The sequence below is a fragment of the Oncorhynchus keta genome, chromosome 11 (assembly GCF_023373465.1).
Source record: "Oncorhynchus keta strain PuntledgeMale-10-30-2019 chromosome 11, Oket_V2, whole genome shotgun sequence".
In the NCBI taxonomy this organism is placed as follows: domain Eukaryota; kingdom Metazoa; phylum Chordata; class Actinopteri; order Salmoniformes; family Salmonidae; genus Oncorhynchus; species Oncorhynchus keta.
This window is the reverse complement of record NC_068431.1, coordinates 54,740,412-54,767,328: the sequence shown is the minus strand read 5'-3', so window position 1 is coordinate 54,767,328 and position 26,917 is coordinate 54,740,412. Positions and strand designations below refer to the sequence as shown.

Sequence of the window (26,917 nt, the reverse complement as noted above, 5' to 3'; positions counted from 1 at the left end):
GGCTATTGACCAATCTCAACTCACTATATCTTCCATCACCTACAAGATTGGCTGGCTAGCACCATTTAGTGCATTACTAGAAATGACGGCCTCCTCCATTGGAGGAGAAGTTCAGAGGGGAGGAACCTTTGGCTTTCTCTTCCAATTGGGTTTGAGAATGATTAAAGGAGAATGCAATTGTGATTGTATTATCTTTGTTTTGGGGGGGGTCGTAATTTTTTCTATTTTTTTTGCCACAATAATAACAGTATTACACATCAATACAGGCACATTCCTGTGAATACAATACATAAAATAATAGAACACCAGGCTGCAATTGAGATTTCCCCATAGTGTAAATCCTGTCAGACCAATGGTTGCGCGCCACGTTATCGGCCGTGTCATCGACTGACAGACTGCTGAAACAGATGAAGTGGTTTGCTCATACTTAAAATACAAATCAAGGCGTTGTCAAATCTGGGATGCGTCATCAACGCCCTTGTTTTTCCACCTGGCACATGAAGCTGAAAATTAACTCTTTGTTTCCCTTTTGCATTACAATCTTTGAAGGAAAATGCTACAACAACATTGCTATAATTACTATTAGTGGGGAAGTCTTGACTGTAATATCGCTTAAAAACGGTAGATACATAGCCTATGCAATTAGGCTAATTGTTGATTCACCTGCCAGGTGTGTGGTCCTCACCCAGTCAAAATGGCAGCTGATACAACAAACAAAAAAATAATTTTGGAATTATAAGCATGCACAAGAACCTTGTTTATGGAATCACAATTATGAACGATGAAAGAGTTATCTGGTGAGCTGCTTTGTTTGTTTGTTTTAATTATATTGGGCCTACGAATGTAAAAAATAAAATGTCCAAAGGGTTGGAGTGTAGTTGGTATATTGCATGGGTTTATTCATTACGGAAACCGTTTGTTTATTAAGAACCAAACTAAAGAAAACGGACCTAACTAGTTTCTGTTGGACAAATAGATCCTTCCCAATTTTGTTTGCTTCAGTTTAAGAAATGTTTTGCAACAATCGGTGGAACGAATACACCCCAGAGCAAATAAAACAGGGAGGGACTTACTGAATTTGTACAATAGAAACTCTTGTTTGCTTTTCTTTTTTAAGTAAATGGTTTGTTGCAAAATATTTTGCAACGGAATCACCTTAATGATTTCACCTCGTGTCATGCCCAACTAATTAATTTGTGTGCTGTGACTGACTTATTAGATTTTTTTTTTAGTGTACTCTTGCTTTGCATACTTCCCATCTATGCTACTGACACCATACCCATTGGTAAGTTGGTATCAAACCTGCATCCCTCTAACCAGTGACTACCTACAGTGTAGAAAGTATATGACATCCTCTTTATTTTGTGAAGGAATGTTCAAAACTGAGTGTCAGGATCGCCACTTCTGGCTGTCAGTCAAGTCGAGCCTCCTTGGTCAGAAGTTTAGGTTTGATGTTGAAGGTGAGTCTGGTAAGTAAGTAACTACACTTTGAAATAGTGGTGATATGTGAATGCTTCCATACATACAACTGTTAGACAGGAGGTAGTGTAAATCATAAAGCAGAATTCAGCCAACCTTGGCGATACTTCCTAAATTTCCGACTTAAGACCACACGTCTTCTAAACTTCCATGTCCAGTTGCAGGGGGTTTGTTTGAATTTAGAAATGCTCCATTTAAAAAAAGTTGTTTGTTTTTTTTGCTCCATGAAGTAATCCAACAATGTGAACGCCACCATCTTGTTTATTTCAAATCTTCTCATTGATCGAGATTAGTGAATTTCATCCTGACATGCGGCACTTTGGGGTGGACATCCACCTGTCTCAATCAGTGAACGAAGATTTTAAATAGACAAAATGTCAGTGTACAATATTGTTGGATTACATCACGGAGCAAAACATTTAACATTTCCTAAATTTAAGCTAACCCCCTGTAAATAGGCATGACAATTTAGAAGACTTGTTTTATTCCAAGTTAGGACTTGAGGAAGCACCGCCAAGTAAAGTTTGGTGGTAAATTCCCCATGCTATGCTTTACGGTACATACGGCTGTATGGAACGGCTGTATGGAACAATTCACATATCACTGCTGTTTTAAAATGTAGCTACCAAGTATGCGGCTTGTATCACATGAACAGGTCATAGAAATTACCACTGTACTCTCTACCCCCCCACCACCACCACCAACCAACCAACCAACCAGACGGTAGTGGTGCCCACACCCTCTCAGGCCAGGGGGCTGCAGAATGTGGCTACACCATGGTGCTGGACTCCTGGGGGGACCTGGTCCTCCGTGCTTCCTACCTGGCTTGTCATGTACACAATGAGGTGATTACTACTATCAGTATCTGGAAGCCACAGTTTGGGGATTCATAATGAATAGGGGGGAATCAGGGAGGAGCCTCTAAAGAACTAAGACAAACTTTTAATTGTGAGTGTTCACCTGTTTTTCTTGTAAGGGTTCCTAATGTTTCAAGTGTGAACAAAATGATCATGTGTGCCTGAGCCAGTTTCTACATTTAGCATTTTCGTTAGTATACCTCCTGCTATATTATGTTCTTCAGAAAGACACTGCTTTCCGAATGCTGGTGTGGTTTGTGAACAGAGATGTTGACGGTGAGGATATGTCCTACCCTCTCCAGCTGACCTGCCCTTTACACCAGCCATGGAATCCCCGGGAGATAGTCTGTGAAGAGAACTATATGGAGGTTATGGAACCTTTTAACTGCGCTATATGTGACTGACTGACTACCTTTTTGATGTATTATCGTTTGACATGATTTACATTCTATCCTAATGAATATTGAGTATTTGCATACCGTTGTTCAATTCTTTATTTTCCAATATTAGGTGTCTGCCATAAAACAGGTCCCTCCTGCCAACCACAAGGGTCTGGAATGGATGACACCACGACCTGTGGTGCATATTTCCTTTTGCACAGAGAGGCCAACAAGAGGGCCATTCATGATTTCAAGTGCTTTCCACTGTGATCAAATACACATCTTGTAGATGTATATTTTATCTGTTGGTCAAAATAAAATTAAATTCAATAGTGTTTTGTTGTTCCCCATATCTACCTCTTGTAATGCCTTTGAATTCTTGATTAATACCTTGTAATCTCTCTCCAGTGGTCGGAGGAGGGTCTGAGGGAGTGGCGTGTGGTGTTCCGGGTGCCAGGTGACCAGCAGGGGAGTGATGGGAGACCCTCTATGAAAGAGAAGACCCTGCCTGTAGAGATGGCACATCTCCTGGGCTACCACATCAACACCACAGAGACGCGTGTTCTGCTGCGCTGTGCCTATGGCTCCCGCCTCGCCTACATCCTACAGGTCAGACTGCAGAGCCAGGGCTGTAAGATCTGTTTCCATTGGTATATCAATACTGCTTTAGGTCAGTTTGCTTTGCTCTATTTCCTATGGATTACTGGTCAGATTCACCAATACCCTTTTCACGCTGTCAGGATAACCTAAACCATACTGTTCTGGATTGGATATTTTCTTTTCACAATGTCTTCTCCAATGCAGTTCCAACAACTGTCCAGTACAGCTTGACTCAGTTCTGCTTGGCTAAGTAATGTGGAACATTTTCTAACTATTTCAGGAGAAAGGTATCGAGGTGGAGGTGGTCAGTGCCACCATTCTTTACAAACACCACTGGACACTTCTAAGAGTGGACGCCTCGATTGCTTGCACCACAAGTACATCTCTTTTGATCATTGGAAAATAGACGGGTTATAACTGAATTTCATTCATGTAATTGAATGCATGATATGTGAACATGACTCCATTTGCCTCTAACCTGGTCCCAGATCTGATTGTGTGGTCTTGCCAACATAGTTGAAGTCGGAAGTTTACATACACTTAGGTTGGCTCCACAAATTTCTTGTTAACAAACTATAGTTTTGGCAAATCAGTTAGGATATAATATATAATAATAATATATGCCATTTAGCAGACGCTTTTATCCAAAGCGACTTACAGTCATGTGTGCATACATTCTACGTATGGGTGGTCCCGGGGATCGAACCCACTACCCTGGCGTTACAAGCGCCATGCTCTACCAACTGAGCTACAGAAGGACCATGCACTTTGTGCATGACACAAGTAGTATTTCCAACAATTGTTTACAGATTGTTTACAGACACATTATTGTTTACAGACACATTATTTCACTTGTAATTCACTATCACAATTCCAGTGGGCCAAAAGTTTACATACAGTTGACTGTGCCTTTTAACCGCTTGGAAAATTCCAGAAAATGATGTCATGGCTTTAGAAACTTCTGATAGGCTAATTAACATTATTTGAGTCAGTTGGAGGTGTACCTGTGGATGTATTTCAAGGCCTACCTTCAAACTCAGTGCATCTTTGCTTGACATCATGGGAAAACTAAAAGAAATCAGCTAAGACTTCAGAAAAATAATTGTAGACCTCCACAAGTCTGGTTCATCCTTGGGAGCAATTTCCAAATGCCTGAAAGTACCACGGTCATCTGTACAAACAATAGTATGCAAGAATAAACACCATGGGACCATGCAGCTGTCATACCGCAAGGGAAGGAGAAGCATTCTGTCTCCTAGAAATGAATGTACTTTGGTGCGAAAAGAGCAAATCAATCCCAGAACAACCACAAAGGACCTTTTGAAATGCTAGAGGAAACGGATACAAAAGTATATCTACAGTAAAACAAGTTTATATTTCGACATAACCTGAAAGGCCGCTCGGCAAGGAAGAAGCCACTGCTCCAAAACCGCCATAAAAAAGCCAGACTACGGTTTGCACCTGCACATGGGGACAAAGATTGTACTTTTGGAGAAATGTCCTCTGGTCTGATGAAACAAAAATAGAACTGTTTGGTCATAATGATCATTGTTATGTTTGGAGGAAAAGGGGAGAGGCTTGCAAGCTGAAGAACACCATCCCAACCGTGAAGCACGGGGGTGGCAGCATGTTGTGGGGGTGCTTTGCTACAAGAGGGACTGGTGCACTTCACAAAATAGATGGCATCATGAGGATGGAAAGTTATGTGGATATTTTGAAGCAACCTCTCAAGACATCAGTTACATCAGGAAGTTAAAGCTTGGTTGCAAACGGGTCTTTCAAATGGACAATGACCCCAAGCATACTTACAAAGTTGTGGAAAAATAGCTTAAGGACAACAAAGTCAATGTATTTGAGAGGCCATCACAGAGCCCTGACCTTATTCCTATAGAAATCCATGGGCAGAACTGAAAAAGTGTGCGAGCATGGAGGCCTACAAACCTGACTCAGTTACACCAGCTCTGTCAGGAGGAAATGGGCCAAAATTCACCCAACTTATTGTGTGAAACTTGTGGAAGGCTACCTGAGAAACTTCACCCAAGTCTAACCATTTAAAGGCAATGCTACCAAATACTAATTGTGTATGTAATCTTCTGACCCACTGGGAATGTGATGAAAGATATTAAAGCTGGAATAAATATTTCTCTATTCTGAAATTTCACATTCTTAAAATAAAATGGTGATTCTAACTGACCTAAGACAGGGAATTTTTACTAGGATTAATTGTCAGGAATTGTGAAACTGAGTTTAAATTTATTTGGCTAAGGTGTATGAAGTTACAATGACCAAATACAGTAGAAGTTGGAAGTTTACAAACACACCTGCCCATATCCATAACAGTTGGCAAAACCGCATAAACTGTTCTGGGATCAGGTCTAATTTGCCTATACAGCAGTTTTAGTACCTAACCCCCTCTCCAGACAAGGCCTCCATGGATGGGAAGCACATTCTGTGGAGGTTCCCCAAGTTGCTGTCCACCCTGGTGCAGCCCCCCTTCAGAGACAAGGGCCTGACGGTGGGAGTGGAGGGACGCTACCTGAGTGACTGTGTGGCCCGTCAGCGAGGATATGACATACAGGAACAGGATGGAGCTGTGGAGATCAGGATTCCATTTGGTGCAGAAGGCGGCTACATCAAGGTATTACAGACAAAGGAGATGGAGCTTTAATTTCACCGTTTTTGGTTCTTATCACAGTTTTAATCATGAGCTGTACTTAGTTGATTTCCTTACAAATACAGGTGGTATGTCAGTGAAGTATTTGATTATTTTATTACTATAAATTGTATCAACTATTTTAGTGAAGAAATGGGTGGCTTGATTTGAAGTGTGAGCAGGTGACATGCACAACTGACAAATGTTTCTGTGGAGTCCAATTTTGTGGGGAATAAAGCACTCGGAAGCAGCATATGTACAATGCCCCAGCCTCTCCTTTCTTTGATTTGTCTCCTTGATGCTGCAGCTTCATTCTGCTTTTCATAATGCCATTGATTGCTTTGTTGCCTTAACCTTCACTCTCTCCCTCAGAGCCAGGTGGTGGATGGCCAGTACTCCCAGTCCTATTTCATTGACCTGTTCTACATGCACCAGTGGGAGGATTCTCAGTCGGCTCACACTGAATACCGCTCCTTTAGACCCCTTTCTATCATCGATCTGCCTCAGACACCAATTCTTATCAACGGCAAGTAGTCCTCATACCAGACAAATATAAAAAAGTTGCATATCTCCCCTTTCTGTCGCTTTGGCCAACGTTTCACAGAGCCTCCAGCAGGGCAGTTTTCCCATACTCGGTCCTGGGGCACCCCCCTAGGTGCACATTTTGGATTTTGCCCTAGCACTACACAGCTGACTCAAGTAACCAACTTTGATGATTTGCATCAGCTGTGTAGTGCTAGGGCAAAACCAAAACTTGCACGAAGAGCAGAGCAGGACCAAGACCAAGTTTGGGGAAACTCTGCATCAGGGTGTGCTCATCCCTATTTGTGACGACGACCATAGGATTTGGCAAGACGTCTGACAACATGACCATAGGAGTCCATTCTGTAAGTTATGACTGTTTTTCCTCCTGCAGAAACCAATCCCTCTGAGGGACAGTTCTCTGTGTCTCTGGGCTTGTTCCCCCATGACGTGTCTCTGTCCAACATCACTGTGGGGGACCAGTCCATGGCAGAGCAGCTAGGGGTTTACCTCTCACAGGTCCCCTTCCCCAATGGCACCCATGCCTACCTACTGAAGACACCCTTCTCACACCATCTGGTCTCCCAGAAGGTGAGGGCATGTTAGTACCAGTCGGTGTGATACTAAAAACACTGAAGCAGTTCATGTATAAGATTAAGGAACAGTGAAACTGCTCTGTGTGTGTGTGTTCAATACTTAAGCTCTGACCTTAGTCTACATATTTTTCGCTGATATCGTCCTGTCTCTGGTCCTGTAGTATCTTGGGCAGGGGTACAGGAGGTACAGTCTGGCAGTGACCTTCACTCTTTCCATCTCCCCCCACTCTGACCTGTACCATCACCCTGCCACCGTGGAGGCTGTCCTACAGGATGTTGGTATGTATGACTCGCATGCATTCCCATACAAGCACAGCCCCTCTGAGCGTATAAGTTTAAATTAAACTCAAAAGGTAGGCTTCTGTAAGGTAGGCTAACACCTGAAACCATTCTCTGACTTGAGAATTATGCCTATCTATCCATCAAATCTTCCAACCCATCCATCCCTCCTCTTCTCCCTCCCCTGTCCTCCAGTCCTGCCCAGAGTGGAGGGGGGGTGCTCTGATGAAGGGGTGCGTCTGCAGCTGCACTACGGAAACATGGACACCCAGTGGGAGGTGTACGTGGAGGGTCGCAGGCTAGACTGGGAGCTGGTGGAGATGGGCGACTACGCCCTGGAGACCAGACGGGACTACTTCAGTATGGTGATCCCTCTTTACGGCCTTGGCATGGCCTACGAGGTGTGGGGACTAAACCAGTTTAGCTGTTGGGTTCTATTTGTTTTGGGTGGCAATGTACATTTTTGTAGTGGGTATAACAAAGTCGAATCAGTGGCTCTATACCCATATTTAGCCTTCATCTCTTGATCCCATCCTGTTCCTCTTTTTTGCTCTCCGTCAGGGTCTGAGTTTACAGGGGCTGGTGGTAACTGTGAGAATGACACTGGAGGACAGAGAGACGGCCATACAGGAGCACACCTTCACCCAGCGCTGTATCTTCCTTGTGAAGGAACTACTGGGTAAAACAACCAACGCATTTACAGTACCATCCTACATGCATACATATTATGCAGTGCATTTGGAAAGTATTCAGACTCATTGACTTTTTCCACATCTTGTTACGTTAAAGCCTTACTCTAAAATGGATTAAATAAATGTTTTTCCTCATCAATCTACACACAAAATGACAAAGCAAAAACAGGTTTAGACATTTTTGCAAATATGTAAATAAGGTGTTTTTTTTATTTTTATACAAGTATTTGGACCTGTATTTATGAGACTCGAAATTGAGCTGAGCTGCATCCTGTTTCCATTGATCATTCTTAAGATGTTTCTACAACTTGATTGGACATGATTTGGGAAGGTACACACATGTTTATACAAGGTCCCACAGTTAACGGTGCATGTCAGAGCAAAAACCAAGCCATGAGGTTAAAGGAATTGTCTTTAGAGCTCAGATCTAAAGCTCAGAGACACAGATCTGGGAAGGTCCCCAAGAACACAGTGGCCTCCATTATTCTTAAATTGAAGAAGGACCAGCAAGAGTCTTCCTGCAGCACTCCACCAATCAGGCCTTTATGGTAGAGTGGTCAGACGGAAGCCACTCCTCGGTTAAAGGTACATGACAGCCCGTTTGGAGTTTGCCAAAAGGCACCTAAAGAACTGAGATCATGAAACAAGATTCTCTGGTCTGATGAAACCAAGACTAAACTATTTTGGTCTGAATGCCAAGTGTCATGTCTGGAGGAAACCTGGCACCTTTCTTGCGGTGAAGTGTGGTGGCAGCATGCTGTGGGGATGTTTTTCTGTGGCAGGAACTGGGAGACTAGTCGGGATCGAGGGAAAGATGAATGGAGCAAAGTACAGAGTTCCTTGATGAAAACCTGCTTCAGAGCACTCAGGCCCTGAGACTGGGATGAAGGTTCACCTTCCAACAGGACAATGACCCTAAGCACATAGCCAAGACAACTCAGGAGGGGCTTTGGGAGAAGTCTCTGAATGTCCTTAAGTGGCCTGGACTTGAACCCGATCTAACATCTCTGGAGAGACCTGAAAATAGCTGTGCAGCAACGCTCCCCTTCCAACCTGATTAGAGCTTGAGCGGATCTGCAGAGAAGGGAGAAACTCCCCAAATACAGGTGTCAAGCTTATAGCGTCATACCCAAAACGACTCGAGACTGTAATCGCTGCCAAAGGTGCTTCAAAAAAGTACTGAGTCTGAATAATTATGTAAATGTTAGATATGTGTTTGTTTAATACATTTGCAATAATGTCTGAAACACTTTTTGCTTTGTCATTATGGGATATTGTGTGTAGATTGATGACGGAAAAGCTATTTAATACATTTTAGAATAAGGCTGTAATGCAATGTGGAAAAAGTTCATTTGTTTGAATATTTTCAGAGTGCCCTGTAATACAATACGCTAATGATTATAAACCGAGGTAGGATCTCCTCTCAGTGACGATTTTCTTCATTTTAGGCTCAAAAGAAGCATGTCCTCCTGACAAATGGTATTATCCAGTTTATATTCCGCTGTGGTTTTTTGTTTGGAATAGCACAGTTACTCATCCTACCAATAGTTCCAGCCGGTATTCTTTTAATAATATGGAATTCCCCTCAACCACGCCTATGAATTGGGGAAGACCAACATTATTTCCTATTGACCCCCATTGTAGAAGAGGCAACTTCATTGTTTTTGTTTTGTTATACAGAAAAAAGCTGAGGTGTTGTTGACCTGGCTACAGTACATGTCAAATCCTGACCTGGGGTTGGCAATGCTCCCATGTAGGGAAATAGAGCCTACGAGAAGAGCCCTGGGGCTTCAGGCTATTTGATGTGGAAGACTGGTAAATGTGGGCATGGTGTGTCCAAGTAGAAATAATTAAAATAATTGGCAACATCAAATGGTTTTGTGATGAATAAGCCATCTGATTCGACTGATGGAGTTTAATTTCTTTCTACCCATTTCACAGTAAAACAAATTGACAACAATTTCAACATGCTTATATGGAAGGACATTCAACAAGCACTCAAATTACTTTATTTTACCTTTATTTAACTAGGCAAGTCAGTTAAGAACAAATTCTTATTTTCAATGACTGCCACCAACTCTAAGTGGGTTAACTGCCTGTTCAGGGGCAGAACAACTGATATGTACCTTGTCAGCTCAGGGATTTGAACTTGCAACCTTCCGGTTACTAGTCCAACGCTCTAACCACTAGGCTACCCTGCCACCCCGATGATTGGCTGAGAGAATTTGTCTTGTTAGACTTCAGAGCAGCTTTTGACATTATCGTGCATAGTCTGCTGCTGGAAAAATGTGGATGATGTGGATGAAGTTACTTTTCTAATAGAACACAGAGGGTGTTCTTTAATTGAAGCCTCTCAAATATAATCAGGAATTTCCCAGGGTAGCTGTTTAGACCCCGTGCTTTTTTTTTACTAATGACATGACTTTGAGTAAAGCTAGAGTGTCTATGTATGCGCATGACTCAACACTATACATGTCAGCGACTGAAATAACTGCAACACTCAACAAAAAGCTGCAGTTAGTTTCAGAGTTGGTGGCAAGAAATAAGTTGGCCTTAAATATTTCTAAAACTAAAAGCATTGTATTTGGAACAAAACACTCACTAAACCCTAACCTCATCCAATCCTTTTAATAAATAATATGGAAGTTGAGATGACTAAAATGCTTGGAGTAGCCCTAGATTGTAAACTGTCATGGTCAAAACATATTGATGCAGTAGTAGCTAAGATGGAGAAAAGTTTGTCTATAATAAAGCGATCTTAACAACACTATCAACAAAGCCGGTCCTACAGGCCCTAGTTTTGTCGCACCTTGACTACTGTTCAGTCGTGTGGTCAGATGCCACAAAAAAGGACTTTTGGAAAATTGCAATTGGCTCAGAACAGGGCAGCACTGCTGGCTCTTGGACGTACACAAAGAGCTAATCAATTGTATTAATATTCTACCAACGACCAAATATATCTGCTTATTTTTCTAAATTGCTCAGTAAATCTGGTTGGGGGTCATTGATGGACAGCAATATTTAAACTGGATTTTTTTTAAATGCAGATTTAAGTCAGGACTAGACCACTCGGGAACATTCATCACCTTTTGGAAAGCCATTCTGGTGTCTTTTGCATGAAAACATTTGTAATTGTCCCACAGAGAAATAAAACCCTAAACCCAGGGTTATGTTTTCAGAAGACTGAGGTGGGGTTTCCTCCAACTTTTTACCTAGGCTTTGCTCCTTTGATATTTCATGGATGCCAAAGGAAGCTTAGCTTCCCCAAATATTTGACCAATAGAAACATTTAAATTATACAATTAAATTTTTCTTCTCTGTTTTCATAATTTTCCTTCAATTCACAAGTGACTGAATCTCACCGGAGCGAGGGGAAACGGTGCCCGTCTGTCTCAGTATGTATAGCCCATGTATCTGTTGTCTGGACCCAACTACTATGACATGTAGCCAATCAGCGCTGAGCTCAACTGTAGGTTGCTCCCCCCCCCAGCTTGCTTGCTAAATCATCCCTTTCCTAGACCATGGATTTGGATTTGTGGTTTTCAGTTAATTTTCTGTACAGGCCAATGATTAAGGCAGCGATTCCGATCTAACCATAAATTCTTCTATTGTGCCACTGGCCTGAGACGATTGAAGTTCAATTTGAAGCCTAGTAAGCTTCCTTTAACTAGCTAGCTTAGCTGATTCTTTGTTGCCCATGCGATGAAGCAAGCATTTTAGCTAGGTAGCCTATGACAACAAAAAACAAAAGCGTACTGTATGACAAAGCCAGACTGTTTTGCCAACATGAAAGAGAGGAGGATGGCAACAACTAGGTTGAATCAATTTGACATTTTTTACTTGTGCCGCACATACACAGAAGGAAGTTGGTACCATGAACAGCAACATGATATTTGGGAACATTGATTGGACTAAATAGGTTTTGATATCTTTTAAGATGTTTACATTGTATTAAACTAGCATATATAGCCTAGTTGATTTGATGTTTAAGTTGAAATGGTGCTGGAATAGGGATGCAGTGCTCCTGGTAACTCTGGTTCTAAATCAGTAAACTGACAAACATGGAATCAAATTTAATTTTATTGGTAACGTACACATTTAGCAGATGTTATTGTGGGTGTAGTGAAATGCTTGTGTTCCTAGTTCCAACAATGCAGTAGTATCTAACATCTAAATGTAAAAGAAGGGAATTAAGTGCACTGCTCAAAAAAATAATGGGAACACTTAAACACAATGTAACTCCAAGTCAATCACACTTTTGTGAAATCAAACTGTCCACTTAGGAAGCAACACTGATTGACAATAAATTCCACATGCTGTTGTGCAAATGGAATAGACAACAGGAAATTATAGGCAATTAGCAAGACACCCCCAATAAAGGAGTGGTTCTGCAGGTGGTGACTACAGACCACTTCTCAGTTCCTATGCTTCCTGGCTGATGTTTTGGTCACTTTTGAATGCTGGCGGTGCTTTCACTCTAGTGGTAATATGAGACGGAGTCTACAACCCACACAAGTGGCTCGGGTAGTGCAGCTCATCCAGGATGGCACATTAATGCGGCTGTGGCAAGAAGGTTTGCTGTGTCTGTCAGCGTAGTGTCCAGAGCATGGAGGTGCTACCAGGAGACAGGCCAGTACATCAGGAGACATGGAGGAGGCCGTAGGAGGGCAACAACCCAGCAGCAGGACCGCTACCTCCGCCTAGGTGCAAGGAGGAGCAGGAGGAGCACTGCCAGAGCCCTGCAAAATGACCTCCAGCAGGCCACAAATGTGCATGTGTCTGCTCAAATGGTCAGAAACAGACTCCATGAGGGTGGTATGAGGGCCCGACGTCCACACGTGGGGGTTGTGCTTAGAGCCCAACACCGTGCAGGATGTTTGGCATTTGCCAGAGAACACCAAGATTGGCAAATTCGCCACTGGCGCCCTGTGCTCTTCACAGATGAAAGCAGGTTCACATTGAGCACATGTGAGAGACGTGACAGTCTGGAGATGCCGTGGAGAACGTTCTGCTGCCTGCAACATCCTCCAGCATGACCGGTTTGGCGGTGGGTCAGTCATGGTGTGGGGTGGCATTTCTTTGGGGGGCCGCACTGCCCTCCATGTACTCGCCAGAGGTAGCCTGACTGCCATTAGGTACCGAGATGAGATCCTCAGACCCCTTGTGAGACCATATGCTGGTGCGGTTGGCCCTGGGTTCCTCCTAATGCAAGACAATGCTAGACCTCATGTGGCTGGAGTGGGTCAGCAGTTCCAGCAAGAGGAAGGCATTGATGCTATGGACTGGCCCACCCGTTCCCCCAGACCTCAATCCAATTGAGCACATCTTGGACATAATGTCTCGCTCCATCCACCAACGCCACGTTGCACCACAGACTGTCCAGGAGTTGGCAGATGCTTTAGTCCAGGTCTGGGAGGAGATCCCTCAGGAGACCATCCGCCACCTCATCAGGAGCATGCCCAGGCATTGTAGGGAGGTCATACAGGCACGTGGAGGCCACACACTACTGAGCCTAATTTTGACTTGTTAAGGACATTACATCAAAGTTGGATCAGCCTGTAGTGAGGTTTTCCACTTTAATTTTGAGTGACTGCAAATCCAGACCTCCATGGGTTGATAAATTTGATTTCCATTGATAATTTTTGTGTGATTTAGTTGAATGTGCTGACAACAATGTAAAGAAAAGTATTTAATAAGAATATTTCATTCATTCAGATCTGGGATGTGTTATTTTAGTGTTCCCTTAATTTTTTTTGAGCAGTGTATATAAATATTAGGACGAGTAATGTCAGTGACATTGACTAAAATACAGTAGAAGAGAATACCGTATATACATATGAAATTAATCAATTTGGCCTCTGCAAACCTGTGGAGGCTTCGCAAGTACGTCACACCATCCATATGGCGCCTCCGAACACATTTTCGGATCATGCATAAATTGGCTTTGAGTTGTGCATGTCAATGCAATAGAATCCTACTCCAATGCGCTCTGCCTACAAGAAAACCACTTGCACAGTTTCTCATAGTTCATTTGTTTCGATATGTTCCATTAAAAGTTGCTAATATTACGCTTATTCGAGCACAATTCCCACAACCGAACGAACCGTTGGTGTTAACTTTCTAGAATTTTCCCCTTTAGTTGAGTGAAGTTCAGTCTCGTGCGGGCTGAAATCTCATCTGCATGGCAATCCGAGGGCAGCTATATTTATTTTTATTTAACCTTTACTTAAGTCGGTTAACGGCCTACCAAAAGGCGGGGACTGGGATTGAAAATAAATAAATAATATATAGGACAAAATACACATCACTACTAGAGACACTACATAAAGCGAGACCAAAGACAACCATGTCAGCAACACATGACGACATGGTAACAACACATGGCATCAGCACAAAACATGGTACAAACATTATTGGGCACAGACAACAGCACAAAGGGCAATAAGGTAGAGACAACAATAGTGACGCAGCCACAATTGTCAGTAAGAGTGTCCATGATTGAGGTTTTGAATGAAGATTGAGATAAAACTGTCCAGTTTGAGTTTTTTTGCAGCTCGGTCCAGTCGATGGCTGCAGTGAGCTGGAAAGAGGAGTGATCCATGGATGTGTGTGCTTTGGGGACCTTTAACAGAATGTGACTAGCAGAATGGGTGTTGTATGTGGAGGTTGAGGGCTGTAGTAGGTATCTCAGTATCTTTTGCAACGGTGACTCAAATAATGCATGCACTGGAAGCTATTTCATAACTTTGGATGAAATGGTACTCTCACACAACTATTTGTGGATTCAACTTTTCAGGGAAGCCAGAAACCAATATACACAGGCAGTTAGAAAAGCCAAGGCTAGCTTTTTCAAGCAGAAATGTGCTTCCTGCAACACAAACTCAAAACTTTTGTTTACAGTTCTGGAACACTGTAAAATCCATGGAGAATAAGAACACCTCCTCCCAGCTGCCCACTGCACTGAGGATAGGAAACACGGTCACCACTGATAAATCTACTATAATTGAGAATTTCAATAAGCATTTTTCTACAGCTGGCCATGCTTTCCACCTGGCAGTCTCTATGGGGGTACCACAGGGTTCAATTCTTGGACCGACTCTCTTGTCTGTATACATCAATGATGTCGCTCTTGCTGCTGGTGAGTCTCTGATCCACCTCTACGCAGACAACACCATTCTGTATACTTCTGGCCCTTCTTTGGACACTGTGTGTCTGTGGACAACTGTCCTTCCGTGGCCTCCAATTGCTCTTAAATACAAGTAATACTAAATGCATGCTCTTCAACCGATCGCTGTTTGCACCTGGCCAGCCATCCAACATCACTACTCTGGACGGTTCTGACTTAGAATATGTGGACAACTACAAATACCTAGGTGTCTGGTTAGACTGTAAACTCTCCTTCCAGACTCTCATTAAACATCTCCAATCCAAAGTTAAATTTAGAATTGGCTTCCTATTTCACAACAAAGCATCCTTCACTCGTGCTGCCTAACATTCCCTTTTAAAATTTACCATCCTATCGATTCTCGACTTCGATGTCATTTACAAAATAGCCTCCAATATACCCTCCTCAACAAATTGGATGCAGTCTATCACAGTGCCATCTGTTTTGTCACCAAAGCCCCATATACTACCCACCACTGTGACGTGTATGCTCTCGTTGGCTGGCCCTCGCTTCATACTCATCGCCAAACCCACTGGCTCCAGGTCATCTACAAGATCCTGCTTGGTAAAGTCTCCCCTTATCTCAGCTCGCTGGTCACCATAGTATCACCCACCTGTAGCACGCACTCCAGCAGGTATATCTCTCTGGTCACCCCCAAAACCAATTCTTCCTTTGGCCGCCTCTCCTTCCAGTGCTGCCAATGACTGGAAAGAACTACAAAAATCTCAAACTGGAAACACTTATCTCCCTCACTAGCTTTAAGCACCAGCTGTCAGTGCAGCTCACAGATTACTGCACCTGTACATAAGCCCATCTATAATTTAGCCCAAACAACTACCTCTCCCCATAATGTATTTATTTATTTTGCTACTTTGCACATTCTTCCACTGCAAATTTACCATTCCAGTGTTTTACTTGCTATATTGTATTTACTTTGCCACCATGGCCTTTTTTTGCCTTTACCTCACCTCATTTGCTCACCTTGTATATAGACTTTCTAATGTATTATTGACTCTGTGTAACTCTGTATGTGTCAAATTGCTTTGTTTTATTTTGGCCAGGTCGCAATTGTAAATGAGAACTTGTTCTCAACTTGCCTACCTGGTTAAATAAAGGTGAGAATGCATGTTTCTAAACTTTTTCTTTATCCAGACAAAGGGTACTGCTATGGGATCCCCCTATGGCTCCTAACAATGCCAATTTGTATGTGGGTTACATGGAGAAACAGCCAATTCTCAATCCTCTCAAATATTTTTGGGGCCTAACATTATTTGGAAACGTTACATTTATATTTTTGTTTGTGGAGGGGTGATGAAAAACAGCTCCAGGCGTTCCATGCTTTTAATAACTCTTGTTCTGAGCACCTGAGATTTACTATCCAGTTTGACACACGCCAAATCAGTTTCCTTGAAATTTTGATTTTGTGTGAGGATAATGTTCTATCGACCAATCTTGACAGGAAACCCACCGATAATAACTTTTGAGGTCTTATCACTCGCTGCCCTTGAAAAATAGTTTGCCCTACAGCCAATTCTGTGGAATCTAAGGAATTAGCAAAAAACAATCCAGATTGACAGAAAACATAGCTGAGATGCAAAGAAAGTTCAAGGAGAGGAGTTACAAAAATGGTCAGATCAGTAGTGCTATTGAGAAAATCAAAACCTCAAGGACAGTGTAGCAAAAATAAGCTTTTTTGCGTTCTTACAACAAACTATTCAAAGTGCTCTGAACAAATTAAGGGAATTGTTCACAAACATTGGGACATTCTATGATCCGATGACGGTACTGATAACTGACAATCCCTTGGTTGTATTCTCACGGGGCAGAAATCTCAGATCAATTGGTAAACTTTGATTTACCACCCCAAAATACCCCTGCACACCATCTCTTTGCGCCTCTACCGGATGGAAACTACAAGTGCGATGGCACTTCCAAACAGGGAAACACATCTCAATTAAAGGTGTTATCACATGCTCCACAAAGGCAGTTATTTGTAGTTGTCTTTGCTGTCTTCGTATCCAAGATAATTGTGTAGTTTAGAGTGTGTAGTCTTAGAGTGATTATCTTAATTTACCGAGGTTAGCTAGCCAGCTATTTGTCGTCCTTAACGTAGGAGACACTGCTAGCTAGCCAACAGCTAGCCAACGTCTACCGAATAGTACTTCCGCACTCAACAACCCGGTCGCATTCCGCTTCGCTCCACAGGTAGTATCACATTTTCATTTCATTTCATTACAGCACAACGGTTTGATTTGTTTGATCGTAGCTAGCTACATAGCTAGCTACATAGCCGTCTTTGTATCAAAGATAATTGTGTAGTCTAGAGCGATTTTCTAGGTTAGCTAGCCAGCTATTGTCGTTCTTTTAACGTAACGTAATCAACACTGCTAGCTAGCCAGCTAGCCCCCGAATAGCAGCACTGTAGAAACTATTACACTCAACGGAACGACTTGATTAGTGTAGTGTCAACAACGCAGCCACTGCCAGCTAGCCTACTTCAGCAGTACTGTATCATTTTAATAATTTTAGTCAATAAGATTCTTGCTACGTAAGCTTAACTTGCTGAACATTCGAGACGTGTAGTCCACTTGTCATTCCAATCTCCTTGCATTAGCGTAGCCTCTTCTGTAGCCTGTCAACTATGTGTCTGTCTATCCCTGTTCTCTCCTCTCTGCACAGACCATACAAACGCTCCACACCGCGTGGCCGCGGCCACCCTAATCTGGTGGTCCCAGCGCGCACGACCCACGTGGAGTTCCAGGTCTCCGGTAGCCTCTGGAACTGCCGATCTGCGGCCAACAAGGCAGAGTTCATCTCAGCCTATGCCTCCCTCCAGTCCCTCGACTTCTTGGCACTGACGGAAACATGGATCACCACAGATAACACTGCTACTCCTACTGCTCTCTCTTCGTCCGCCCACGTGTTCTCGCACACCCCGAGAGCTTCTGGTCAGCGGGGTGGTGGCACCGGGATCCTCATCTCTCCCAAGTGGTCATTCTCTCTTTCTCCCCTTACCCATCTGTCTATCGCCTCCTTTGAATTCCATGCTGTCACAGTTACCAGCCCTTTCAAGCTTAACATCCTTATCATTTATCGCCCTCCAGGTCCCCTCGGAGAGTTCATCAATGAGCCTGATGCCTTGATAAGCTCCTTTCCTGAGGACGGCTCACCTCTCACAGTTCTGGGCGACTTTAACCTCCCCACGTCTACCTTTGACTCATTCCTCTCTGCCTCCTTCTTTCCACTCCTCTCCTCTTTTGACCTCACCCTCTCACCTCCCCCCCCCTACTCACAAGGCAGGCAATACGCTCGACCTCATCTTTACTAGATGCTGTTCTTCCACTAACCTCATTGCAACTCCCCTCCAAGTCTCCGACCACTACCTTGTATCCTTTTCCCTCTCGCTCTCATCCAACACTTCCCACACTGCCCCTACTCGGATGGTATCGCGCCGTCCCAACCTTCGCTCTCTCTCCCCCGCTACTCTCTCCTCTTCCATCCTATCATCTCGTCCCTCTGCTCAAACCTGCTCAAACCTATCTCCTGATTCTGCCTCCTCAACCCTCCTCTCCTCCCTTTCTGCATCCTTTGACTCTCTATGTCCCCTATCCTCCAGGCCGGCTCGGTCCTCCCCTCCCGCTCCGTGGCTCGACGACTCACAGACGAGCTCACAGAACAGGGCTCCAGGCAGCCGAGCGGAAATGGAGGAAAACTCGCCTCCCTGCGGACCTGGCATCCTTTCACTCCCTCCTCTCTACATTTTCCTCCTCTGTCTCTGCTGCTAAAGCCACTTTCTACCACTCTAAATTCCAAGCATCTGCCTCTAACCCTAGGAAGCACTTTGCCACCTTCTCCTCCCTCCTGAATCCTCCTCCCCCTCCCCCCCCCCTCCTCCCTCTCTGCAGATGACTTCGTCAACCATTTTGAAAAGAAGGTCGACAACATCCGATCCTCGTTTGCTAAGTCAAACGACACCGCTGGTTCTGCTCACACTGCCCTACCCTGTGCTCTAACCTCTTTCTCCCCTCTCTCTCCAGATGAAATCTCGCGTCTTGTGACGGCCGGCCGCCCAACAACCTGCCCGCTTGACCCTATCCCCTCTCTTCTCCAGACCATTTCCGGAGACCTTCTCCCTTACCTCACCTCGCTCATCAACTCATCCCTGACCGCTGGCTACGTCCCTTCCGTCTTCAAGAGAGCGAGAGTTGCACCCCTTCTGAAAAAACCTACACTCGATCCCTCCGATGTCAACAACTACAGACCAGTATCCCTTCTTTCTTTTCTCTCAAACTCTTGAACGTGCCGTCCTCGGCCAGCTCTCCCGCTATCTCTCTCAGAATGACCTTCTTGATCCAAATCAGTCAGGTTTCAAGACTAGTCATTCAACTGAGACTGCTCTTCTCTGTATCACGGAGGCGCTCCGCACTGCTAAAGCTAACTCTCTCTCTCTGCTCTCATCCTTCTAGACCTATCGGCTGCCTTCGATACTGTGAACCATCAGATCCTCCTCTCACCCTCTCCGAGTTGGGCATCTCCGGCGCGGCCCACGCTTGGATTGCGTCCTACCTGACAGGTCGCTCCTACCAGGTGGCGTGGCGAGAATCTGTCTCCTCACCACGCGCTCTCATCACTGGTGTCCCCCAGGGCTCTGTTCTAGGCCCTCTCCTATTCTCGCTATACACCAAGTCACTTGCCTCTGTCATAACCTCACATGGTCTCTCCTATCATTGCTATGCAGACGATACACAATTAATCTTCTCCTTTCTCCCTTCTGATGACCAGGTGGCGAATCGCATCTCTGCATGTCTGGCAGACATATCAGTGTGGATGACGGATCACCACCTCAAGCTGAACCTCGGCAAGACGGAGCTGCTCTTCCTCCCGGGGAAGGACTGCCCGTTCCATGATCTCGCCATCACGGTTGACAACTCCATTGTGTCCTCCTCCCAGAGCGCTAAGAACCTTGGTGTGATCCTGGACAACACCCTATCGTTCTCAACTAACATCAAGGCGGTGGCCCGCTCCTGTAGGTTCATGCTCTACAACATCCGCAGAGTACGACCCTGCCTCACACAGGAAGCGGCGCAGGTCCTAATCCAGGCACTTGTCATCTCCCGTCTGGATTACTGCAACTCGCTGTTGGCTGGGCTCCCTGCCTGTGCCATTAAACCCCTACAACTCATCCAGAACGCCGCAGCCCGTCTGGTGTTCAACCTTCCCAAGTTCTCTCACGTCACCCCGCTCCTCCGCTCTCTCCACTGGCTTACAGTTGAAGCTCGCATCCGCTACAAGACCATGGTGCTTGCCTACGGAGCTGTGAGGGGAACGGCACCTCAGTACCTCCAGGCTCTGATCAGGCCCTACACCCAAACAAGGGCACTGCGTTCATCCACCTCTGGCCTGCTCGCCTCCCTACCACTGAGGAAGTACAGTTCCCGCTCAGCCCAGTCAAAACTGTTCGCTGCTCTGGCCCCCCAATGGTGGAACAAACTCCCTCACGACGCCAGGACAGCGGAGTCAATCACCACCTTCCGGAGACACCTGAAACCCCACCTCTTTAAGGAATACCTAGGATAGGATAAAGTAATCCTTCTCACCCCCCCCCCCCTTAAAAGTTTTAGATGCACTATTGTAAAGTGGCTGTTCCACTCGATGTCATAAGGTGAATGCACCAATTTGTAAGTCGCTCTGGATAAGAGCGTCTGCTAAATGACTTAAATGTAAATGTTATTTATCTTGTAACTTGTCCTTGTGGTAAATGATGTGGGTAGAACAAAGCACAAGTTAATGGTGCAAAAACCCACCTTACCCAGTCACTTTTTTTTGGGAAGCTATTTCGTCTCTTTGCTACATCGGCATCAAACATGTCACCCTCCCTAGGACAGGGGGTGACCTTGACAATTTATTGTTAAAATGAGAGGCCGCCTGGATCGTTTAATTTATAGACCCTTGCTACCTTCGGTCTCAACGTAGACTTTGATCTGAAGCCATTCTTGTGATTGTGTTTTTGCTATCCATTGTATCTATGATCATATGTTATCATTCATGCTTTTTTTCTATGTTCTGTAAATCAACCAATGAAATCAAGTCACACCCAGCCATGATTAGACACCTATGTGTGTCCTTTTCAAAGTATTTAAATTAGTGACCCACAGTGTTTGTCATTATACCCTGATGAAGATATACAAATATTGCATCTGAGCTCCTAGGGTGTGAGGCTCTCCTTTTTACTTTTCAAGTGTAGAAATAGTTAAGTGCTCTTTTATTTAAGCAGACTAACATCTCGTCTTAAATATTATTCAATTTCTCTTTGACTTCAGTCAATATATTATCACTAGTGATAATACTGTATATTGAACGAAGTCAAACATCTGTGGCTCCTTAAATGCATGTTATCAGTGCTCACAGTAGTTTAGAAAGTGGTCCTCAAAATAAATACAATTATATTACTATGATGGTCCTTTTACTTTTCTGAAGTCTGGATGTTCTTCCCTTTTCTCTCTATGCAGTGTGCCTCCCAGACAGCAGGATGGTGGTGGTGGTGGATACATCCAGGGTTTCTTCAGCCGTCAACCCCAGGCTAACATCCCTGCTGGATGCCTCCTGTGTTCCCATAGAGACTGATGGAGCTAGGGCTCTGTACAGCTTCTCTCTAGACTCCTGTGGCACCTCCACAACTGTGAGTGGACCTCATCTCTACTTTACAGCATCAGCAACTTTGATTTCATCTGTTCAGAAATGCCATGTTAGTTTTGTAGGTCTTTTGTTGTGAGATAGATCTGACTAAATGAAAAATGCACTTTTTGATTGATATCATGGGATAGGGTTCGATAAAGGGAAGAGTTGAAGAATCTCTACTCTTGTACCATTGTTTTCGATTTTATTCTCTAAAACACCTGATGACTCTCCTTTCTACCCAGCTGGTGGAGGATCACCTGGTGTACACCAATGAAGTCCGGTATCGGCCCAAAGTCCCCATAGATCTGAAGACCTTCAGCTCCCCATATCCCCACTTCAGGTGAGACTTTTTTTCTCCACCTTTTGCAACCATATTCCAATATTTCCACTGTCTTTTGATTGATTGGCTCCATTAAATCATTTTATAGTATCCCAATTGGTTGCATCCACCCAGCGAATGGGACCCGTGCCCTGACAATCTACCAGCCCCGGGCCCTCCCTGCCTGGCCCCACAGCCGAGCCTCTCGCTCCCACCATCATCACCAAGGGGCCCAGCAACAGCCCTTCATCAGAGGTGAGATTCATCCATCTGAATAGAACAAGGAGTAATGTGAACTCTATTCTTGACCTTTTTATTGGCAACGTGTGCCAATACTGTCCCTTTAATGCCTCTTCTGACATGGCTACGATTGCATTTTCCAACCACTTGTCCTCTGAGTCCCTATAGGAAGAAAACGTAATGGGCTACCAGCTGGAGGTTGACATCAGTAGCAGGTATGTGTCTCTCAGTTCAGTCTTGCCAGATTTCACTGTTTAAGCATTGCTAATTTACTGTTGAGCAACTTTATTTTTATGTCCTCGGAACATATTTAATGTTGACTTCCAACAACTTTCAATAATTATTACTACTACTATTGTACACAGCTTTGATGCCTCTTTCCAATGCCTTCAAGGTAACTACCTATGATAACACATTTTAGTGACTGTTTATCTTGTTTGTGTGTTGCATGGTATTGTATTTGCAGGCCCCCTGTCCTCTGAGGTGTACCTGTACCAATGATAAACTTGGTCACCATGATGCCAGGGGGTCCTGGCATTATCGATGTATACTGGGCTGGCCCCGATTTGGCCAGTCACAACCCAGCCTTATACAACATCATGGCACGTAATATCTGTCTAATAAAATAATTTGGCATATAAAAATGTTTTTGATAGATCTTTGTCTAGGAAAGATTTCCATCAATACAGTAAATCACAGTCGATGGGGAGCATTTGGCAGCAGATGTAGGTAAGAGTAGTATAGCATTATTCGTTTTACCAATACAGCTACAAAAGTGTATATATACAGTGAGGCAAAAAAGTATTTAGTCAGCCACCAATTGTGCAAGTTCTCCCACTTAAAAAGATGAGGCCTGTAATTTATCATAGGTACACTTCAACTATGACAGACAAAATGGAAAAAAAATCCAGAAAATCACATTGTAGGATTTTTAATTAATTTATTTGCAATTTATGGTGGAAAATAAGTATTTGGTCACCTACAAGCAAGGTTTATGGGTCACACAGATCTGTAACTTCTTCTGGCCTCTAAATGTCCTCCTATCCTCCACTCGTTACTTGTATTAATGGCACCTGTTTGAACTTGTTATCAGTATAAAAGACACCTGTCCACAACCTCAAACAGTCACACTCCAAACTCCACTATGGCCAAGACCAAAGAGCTGTCAAAGGACACCAGAAACAAAATTGTAGACCTGCACCAGGCTGGGAAGACTGAATCTGCAATAGGTAAGCAGCTTGGTTTGAAGAAATCAACTGTGGGAGCAATTATTAGGAAATGGAAGACATACAAGACCACTGATAATATCCCTCGATCTGGGGCTCCACGCAAGATCTCACCCTGTGGGGTCAAAATGATCACAAGAACGGTGAGCAAAAATCCTAGAACCACACGGAAGGACCTAGTGAATGACCTGCAGAGAGCTGGGACCGAAGTAACAAAGCCTACATTCACTAACACACTACGCCACCAGGGACTCAAATCCTGCAGTGCCAGACGTGTCCCCCTGCTTAAGCCAGTACATGTCCAGGCCCGTCTGAAGTTTGCTAGAGAGCATTTGGATGATCCAGAAGAAGACTGGGAGAATTTCATCTGACCATATGACACCAAAATATAACTTTTTGGTTAAACTCAACTCGTCATGTTGAGGGTTCTATTCAGATGGATGAAGCTCACCTCTGAAGGGCTGTTGCTGGGCCCCTGGGTGATGATGGTGGGAGCGAGAGGCTTGGCTTTGGGGCCATGTTGAATGCTGAGTTGCATCCAAAGAACACCATACCTACTGTGAAGCATGGGGGTGGGACCAGGACGATGATCCGTGTAAAGGAAAGAATGAATGGGGCCATGTATCGTGAGATTGAGTGAAAACCCCCCATCAGCAAGGGCATTGAAGATGAAACGTGGCTGGGTCTTTCAGCATGACCATGATCCCAAACACACCGCCCGGGCAACGAAGGAGTGGCTTCGTAAGAAGCATTTCAAGGTCCTGGAGTGGCCTAGCCAGTCTCCAGATCAACACCATAGAAAATCTCTGGAGGGAGTTGAAAGTCTGTGTTGCCCAGCAACGGCCCCAAAACATCACTGCTCTAGAGGAGATCTGCATGGAGGAATGGGCCAAAATACCAGCAACAGTGTGTGAATCTTGTGAAGACTTACAGAAAAAGTTGACCTCTGTTATATACCCTTTGTTGGCAATGACAAAGTATTGAGAAACTTTTGTTATTGACCAAAATACTTATTTTCCACCATAATTTGCAAATAAATTCTACAATGTGATTTTCTGGATTTTTTTACTTCTCATTTTGTCTGTCATAGTTGAAGTGTACCTATGATAAATTACAGGCCTCATCTTTTTAAGTGGGAGAACTTGCACAATTGGTGGCTGACTAAATACTTTTTTGCCCCACTGTATGATGCACTGAGGTTGAAGCTCTGGGTAAAAGAAAACGGAGGGTTAGAGAAATCCTTGGTTTGACATAGGCTTTGTCCCAAATAGCACTGTAATACCTTTTTTTTTATAGTGCACTACTTTTGACCCATTGGACATTTCTCCAAACTAGTGCACTATATGGGGAATAGTGTGTGATTTGGGACACACATACAAATATGCAGGTAGTCAGTTCTTTGTGACTTTAGCTGCAGCTTGAGCGATGCGGTACTGCTCCCGAAGGTTCCGTCTCCTCCGATGCTCGTTGGTTATCTCCACCACGCTTTTGCTAGGGAACCAACCCTTCTCTCCGTCAGACAGACGCATCCCCTTATTCCAACCTAACGGAAGCAGGGCATACCATTAGTCATAAAGGGGAATAGAGACACATTTACTGTGGGGACAAAATATACTTCAGAGGGAGATTACATTTTGATTCATGGAAAAGGTTTTCACATTTTACAGTGCATTCAGAAAGTATTCAGACCCCTTGACTTTTTCAATGTTACGTTAACCTTATTCTTAAATAAAAATGTTTTAAATTCCCTCAATCTATACACAATACCCCATAATGACAAAGCAAAATCAGTTTATTGCATTTACATAAGTATTCGGACCCTTTTACTCAGTACTTTGTTGAAGCACCTTTGGCAATGATTACATCCTAGTGGCGGCTTCTTGGGTATGGCGCTATGTTACGAATCCCTTTTGGCGCGACAGTCTAGGGGAGATGGTAACGAGACCCGTAACATAATTCATGCAAATTATTGTGAAAGTGAGAACGAAATAACCACAGACAACTAAATTACCGTCAAACACATGGTTTATTAGAAAACACATGGTAATCAAATTTTGTCACATACACATGGTTAGCAGATGTTAATGCGAGTGTAGAGAAATGCTTGTGCTTCTAGTTCCAACAATGCAGTAATAACCAACAAGTAATCTAACTAACAATTCCAAAACTACTGTCTTATACACAGTGTAAGGGGATAAAGAATATGTACATAAAGATATATGAATGAGTGATTGTACAAAGCAGCATAGGCAAGATACAGTAGATGGTATCGAGTACAGTATATGCATATGAGATGAGTATGTAAACAAAGTGACATAGTTAAAGTGGCTAGTGATACATGTATTACGTAAGGATGCAGTAGATGAGAGTACAGTATATACGTATGCATATGAGATGAATAATGTTGGGTATGTAACATTATATTAGGTAGCATTGTTTAAAGTGGCTAGTCATATATTTTACATAATTTCCCATCAATTCCCATTATTAGTGGTTGGAGTTGAGTCGGTGTTCGTTGGTGGCTTGTAACAAACAGTCTGATGGCCTTGAGATAGAAGGTGTTTTTCAATTTCTCTGTCCCAGTTTTGATGCACCTGTACTGACCTCTCCTTCTGGATGATAGCGGGGTGAACAGGCAGTGGCTCAGGTGGTTGTTGTCCTTGATGATCTTTATGGCCTTCCTGTAACATCGGGTGGTGTAGGTGTCCTGGAGGGCAGGTAGTTTGCCCCCGGTTATGCGTTGTGCAGACCTCACTACCCTCTGGAGAGCCTTACGGTTGTGGGCGGAGCAGTTGCCGTACCAGGCGGTGATACAGCCCGCCAGGATGCTCTCGATTGTGCATCTGTAGAAGTTTGAGTGCTTTTGGTGACAAGCCAAATTTCTTCAGCCTCCTGAGGTTGAAGAGGCGCTGCTGCGCCTTCTTCACGATGCTGTCTGTGTGAGTGGACCAATTCAGTTTGTCTGTGATGTGTATGCCGAGGAACTTAAAAAACTTACTACCCTCTCCACTACTGTTCCATCGATGTGGATAGGGGGGTGTTCCCTCTGCTGTTTCCTGAAGTCCACAATCATCTCCTTAGTTTTGTTGACGTTGAGTGTGAGGTTATTTTCCTGACACCACACTCCGAGGGCCCTCACCTCCTCCCTGTAGGCCGTCTCGTCGTTGTTGGTAATCAAGCCTACCACTGTCGTGTCAACCGCAAACTTGATGATTGAGTTGGAGGCGTGCG

General features: G+C 43.9%; 2 protein-coding genes across 5 annotated transcripts in view; one reads left to right on the top strand and one right to left on the bottom strand.

Moving 5' to 3' along the window:
• The first annotated feature begins 443 nt into the window (after positions 1–443).
• LOC118390624 (uncharacterized) lies at positions 444–23,104 on the top strand. Of its 4 annotated transcripts, none has more exons than XM_035781346.2 (19): positions 451–797; positions 1,233–1,285; positions 1,371–1,469; positions 2,200–2,324; positions 2,561–2,704; positions 2,847–2,915; positions 3,125–3,325; positions 3,597–3,693; positions 5,737–5,954; positions 6,342–6,495; positions 6,886–7,082; positions 7,249–7,366; positions 7,562–7,767; positions 7,928–8,045; positions 21,733–21,902; positions 22,144–22,241; positions 22,330–22,475; positions 22,629–22,675; positions 22,927–23,104. In XM_035781346.2, exons 1-18 carry the CDS (start codon positions 742–744, stop codon positions 22,661–22,663), a joined length of 2,304 nt encoding a protein of 767 aa, XP_035637239.1. In that variant the 5' UTR covers positions 451–741; the 3' UTR covers positions 22,664–22,675; positions 22,927–23,104. The 4 variants fall into 4 exon arrangements, with proteins under 4 accessions (XP_035637242.1, XP_035637239.1, XP_035637240.1 ...); XM_035781347.2 differs by having other exon boundaries at positions 453–797; positions 1,371–1,460; XM_052457480.1 differs by lacking the exons at positions 1,233–1,285; positions 1,371–1,469 and having other exon boundaries at positions 453–797.
• Positions 22,726–26,917, bottom strand: part of LOC118390623 (rho guanine nucleotide exchange factor 15-like) — a 37,418-nt gene continuing 33,226 nt past the window's right edge. The window contains exon 17 of the mRNA XM_052457479.1: positions 22,726–25,229. Coding sequence (XP_052313439.1) covers positions 25,078–25,229 — 152 coding nt within the window. The 3' untranslated portion in view covers positions 22,726–25,077. The remainder of the gene's footprint in view (positions 25,230–26,917) is intronic.

Excerpts from the sequence above, each read along its gene's own strand:
- LOC118390624 (XM_035781346.2), top strand. The coding sequence starts at position 742 with ATGCACAAGAACCTTGTTTATGGAATCACAATTATGAACGATGAAAGA. Across the intron at positions 7,083-7,248 it reads ACCATCTGGTCTCCCAGAAG|TATCTTGGGCAGGGGTACAG; the intron begins GTGAGGGCATGT and ends CTGGTCCTGTAG. Across the intron at positions 8,046-21,732 it reads CCTTGTGAAGGAACTACTGG|TGTGCCTCCCAGACAGCAGG; the intron begins GTAAAACAACCA and ends CTCTCTATGCAG.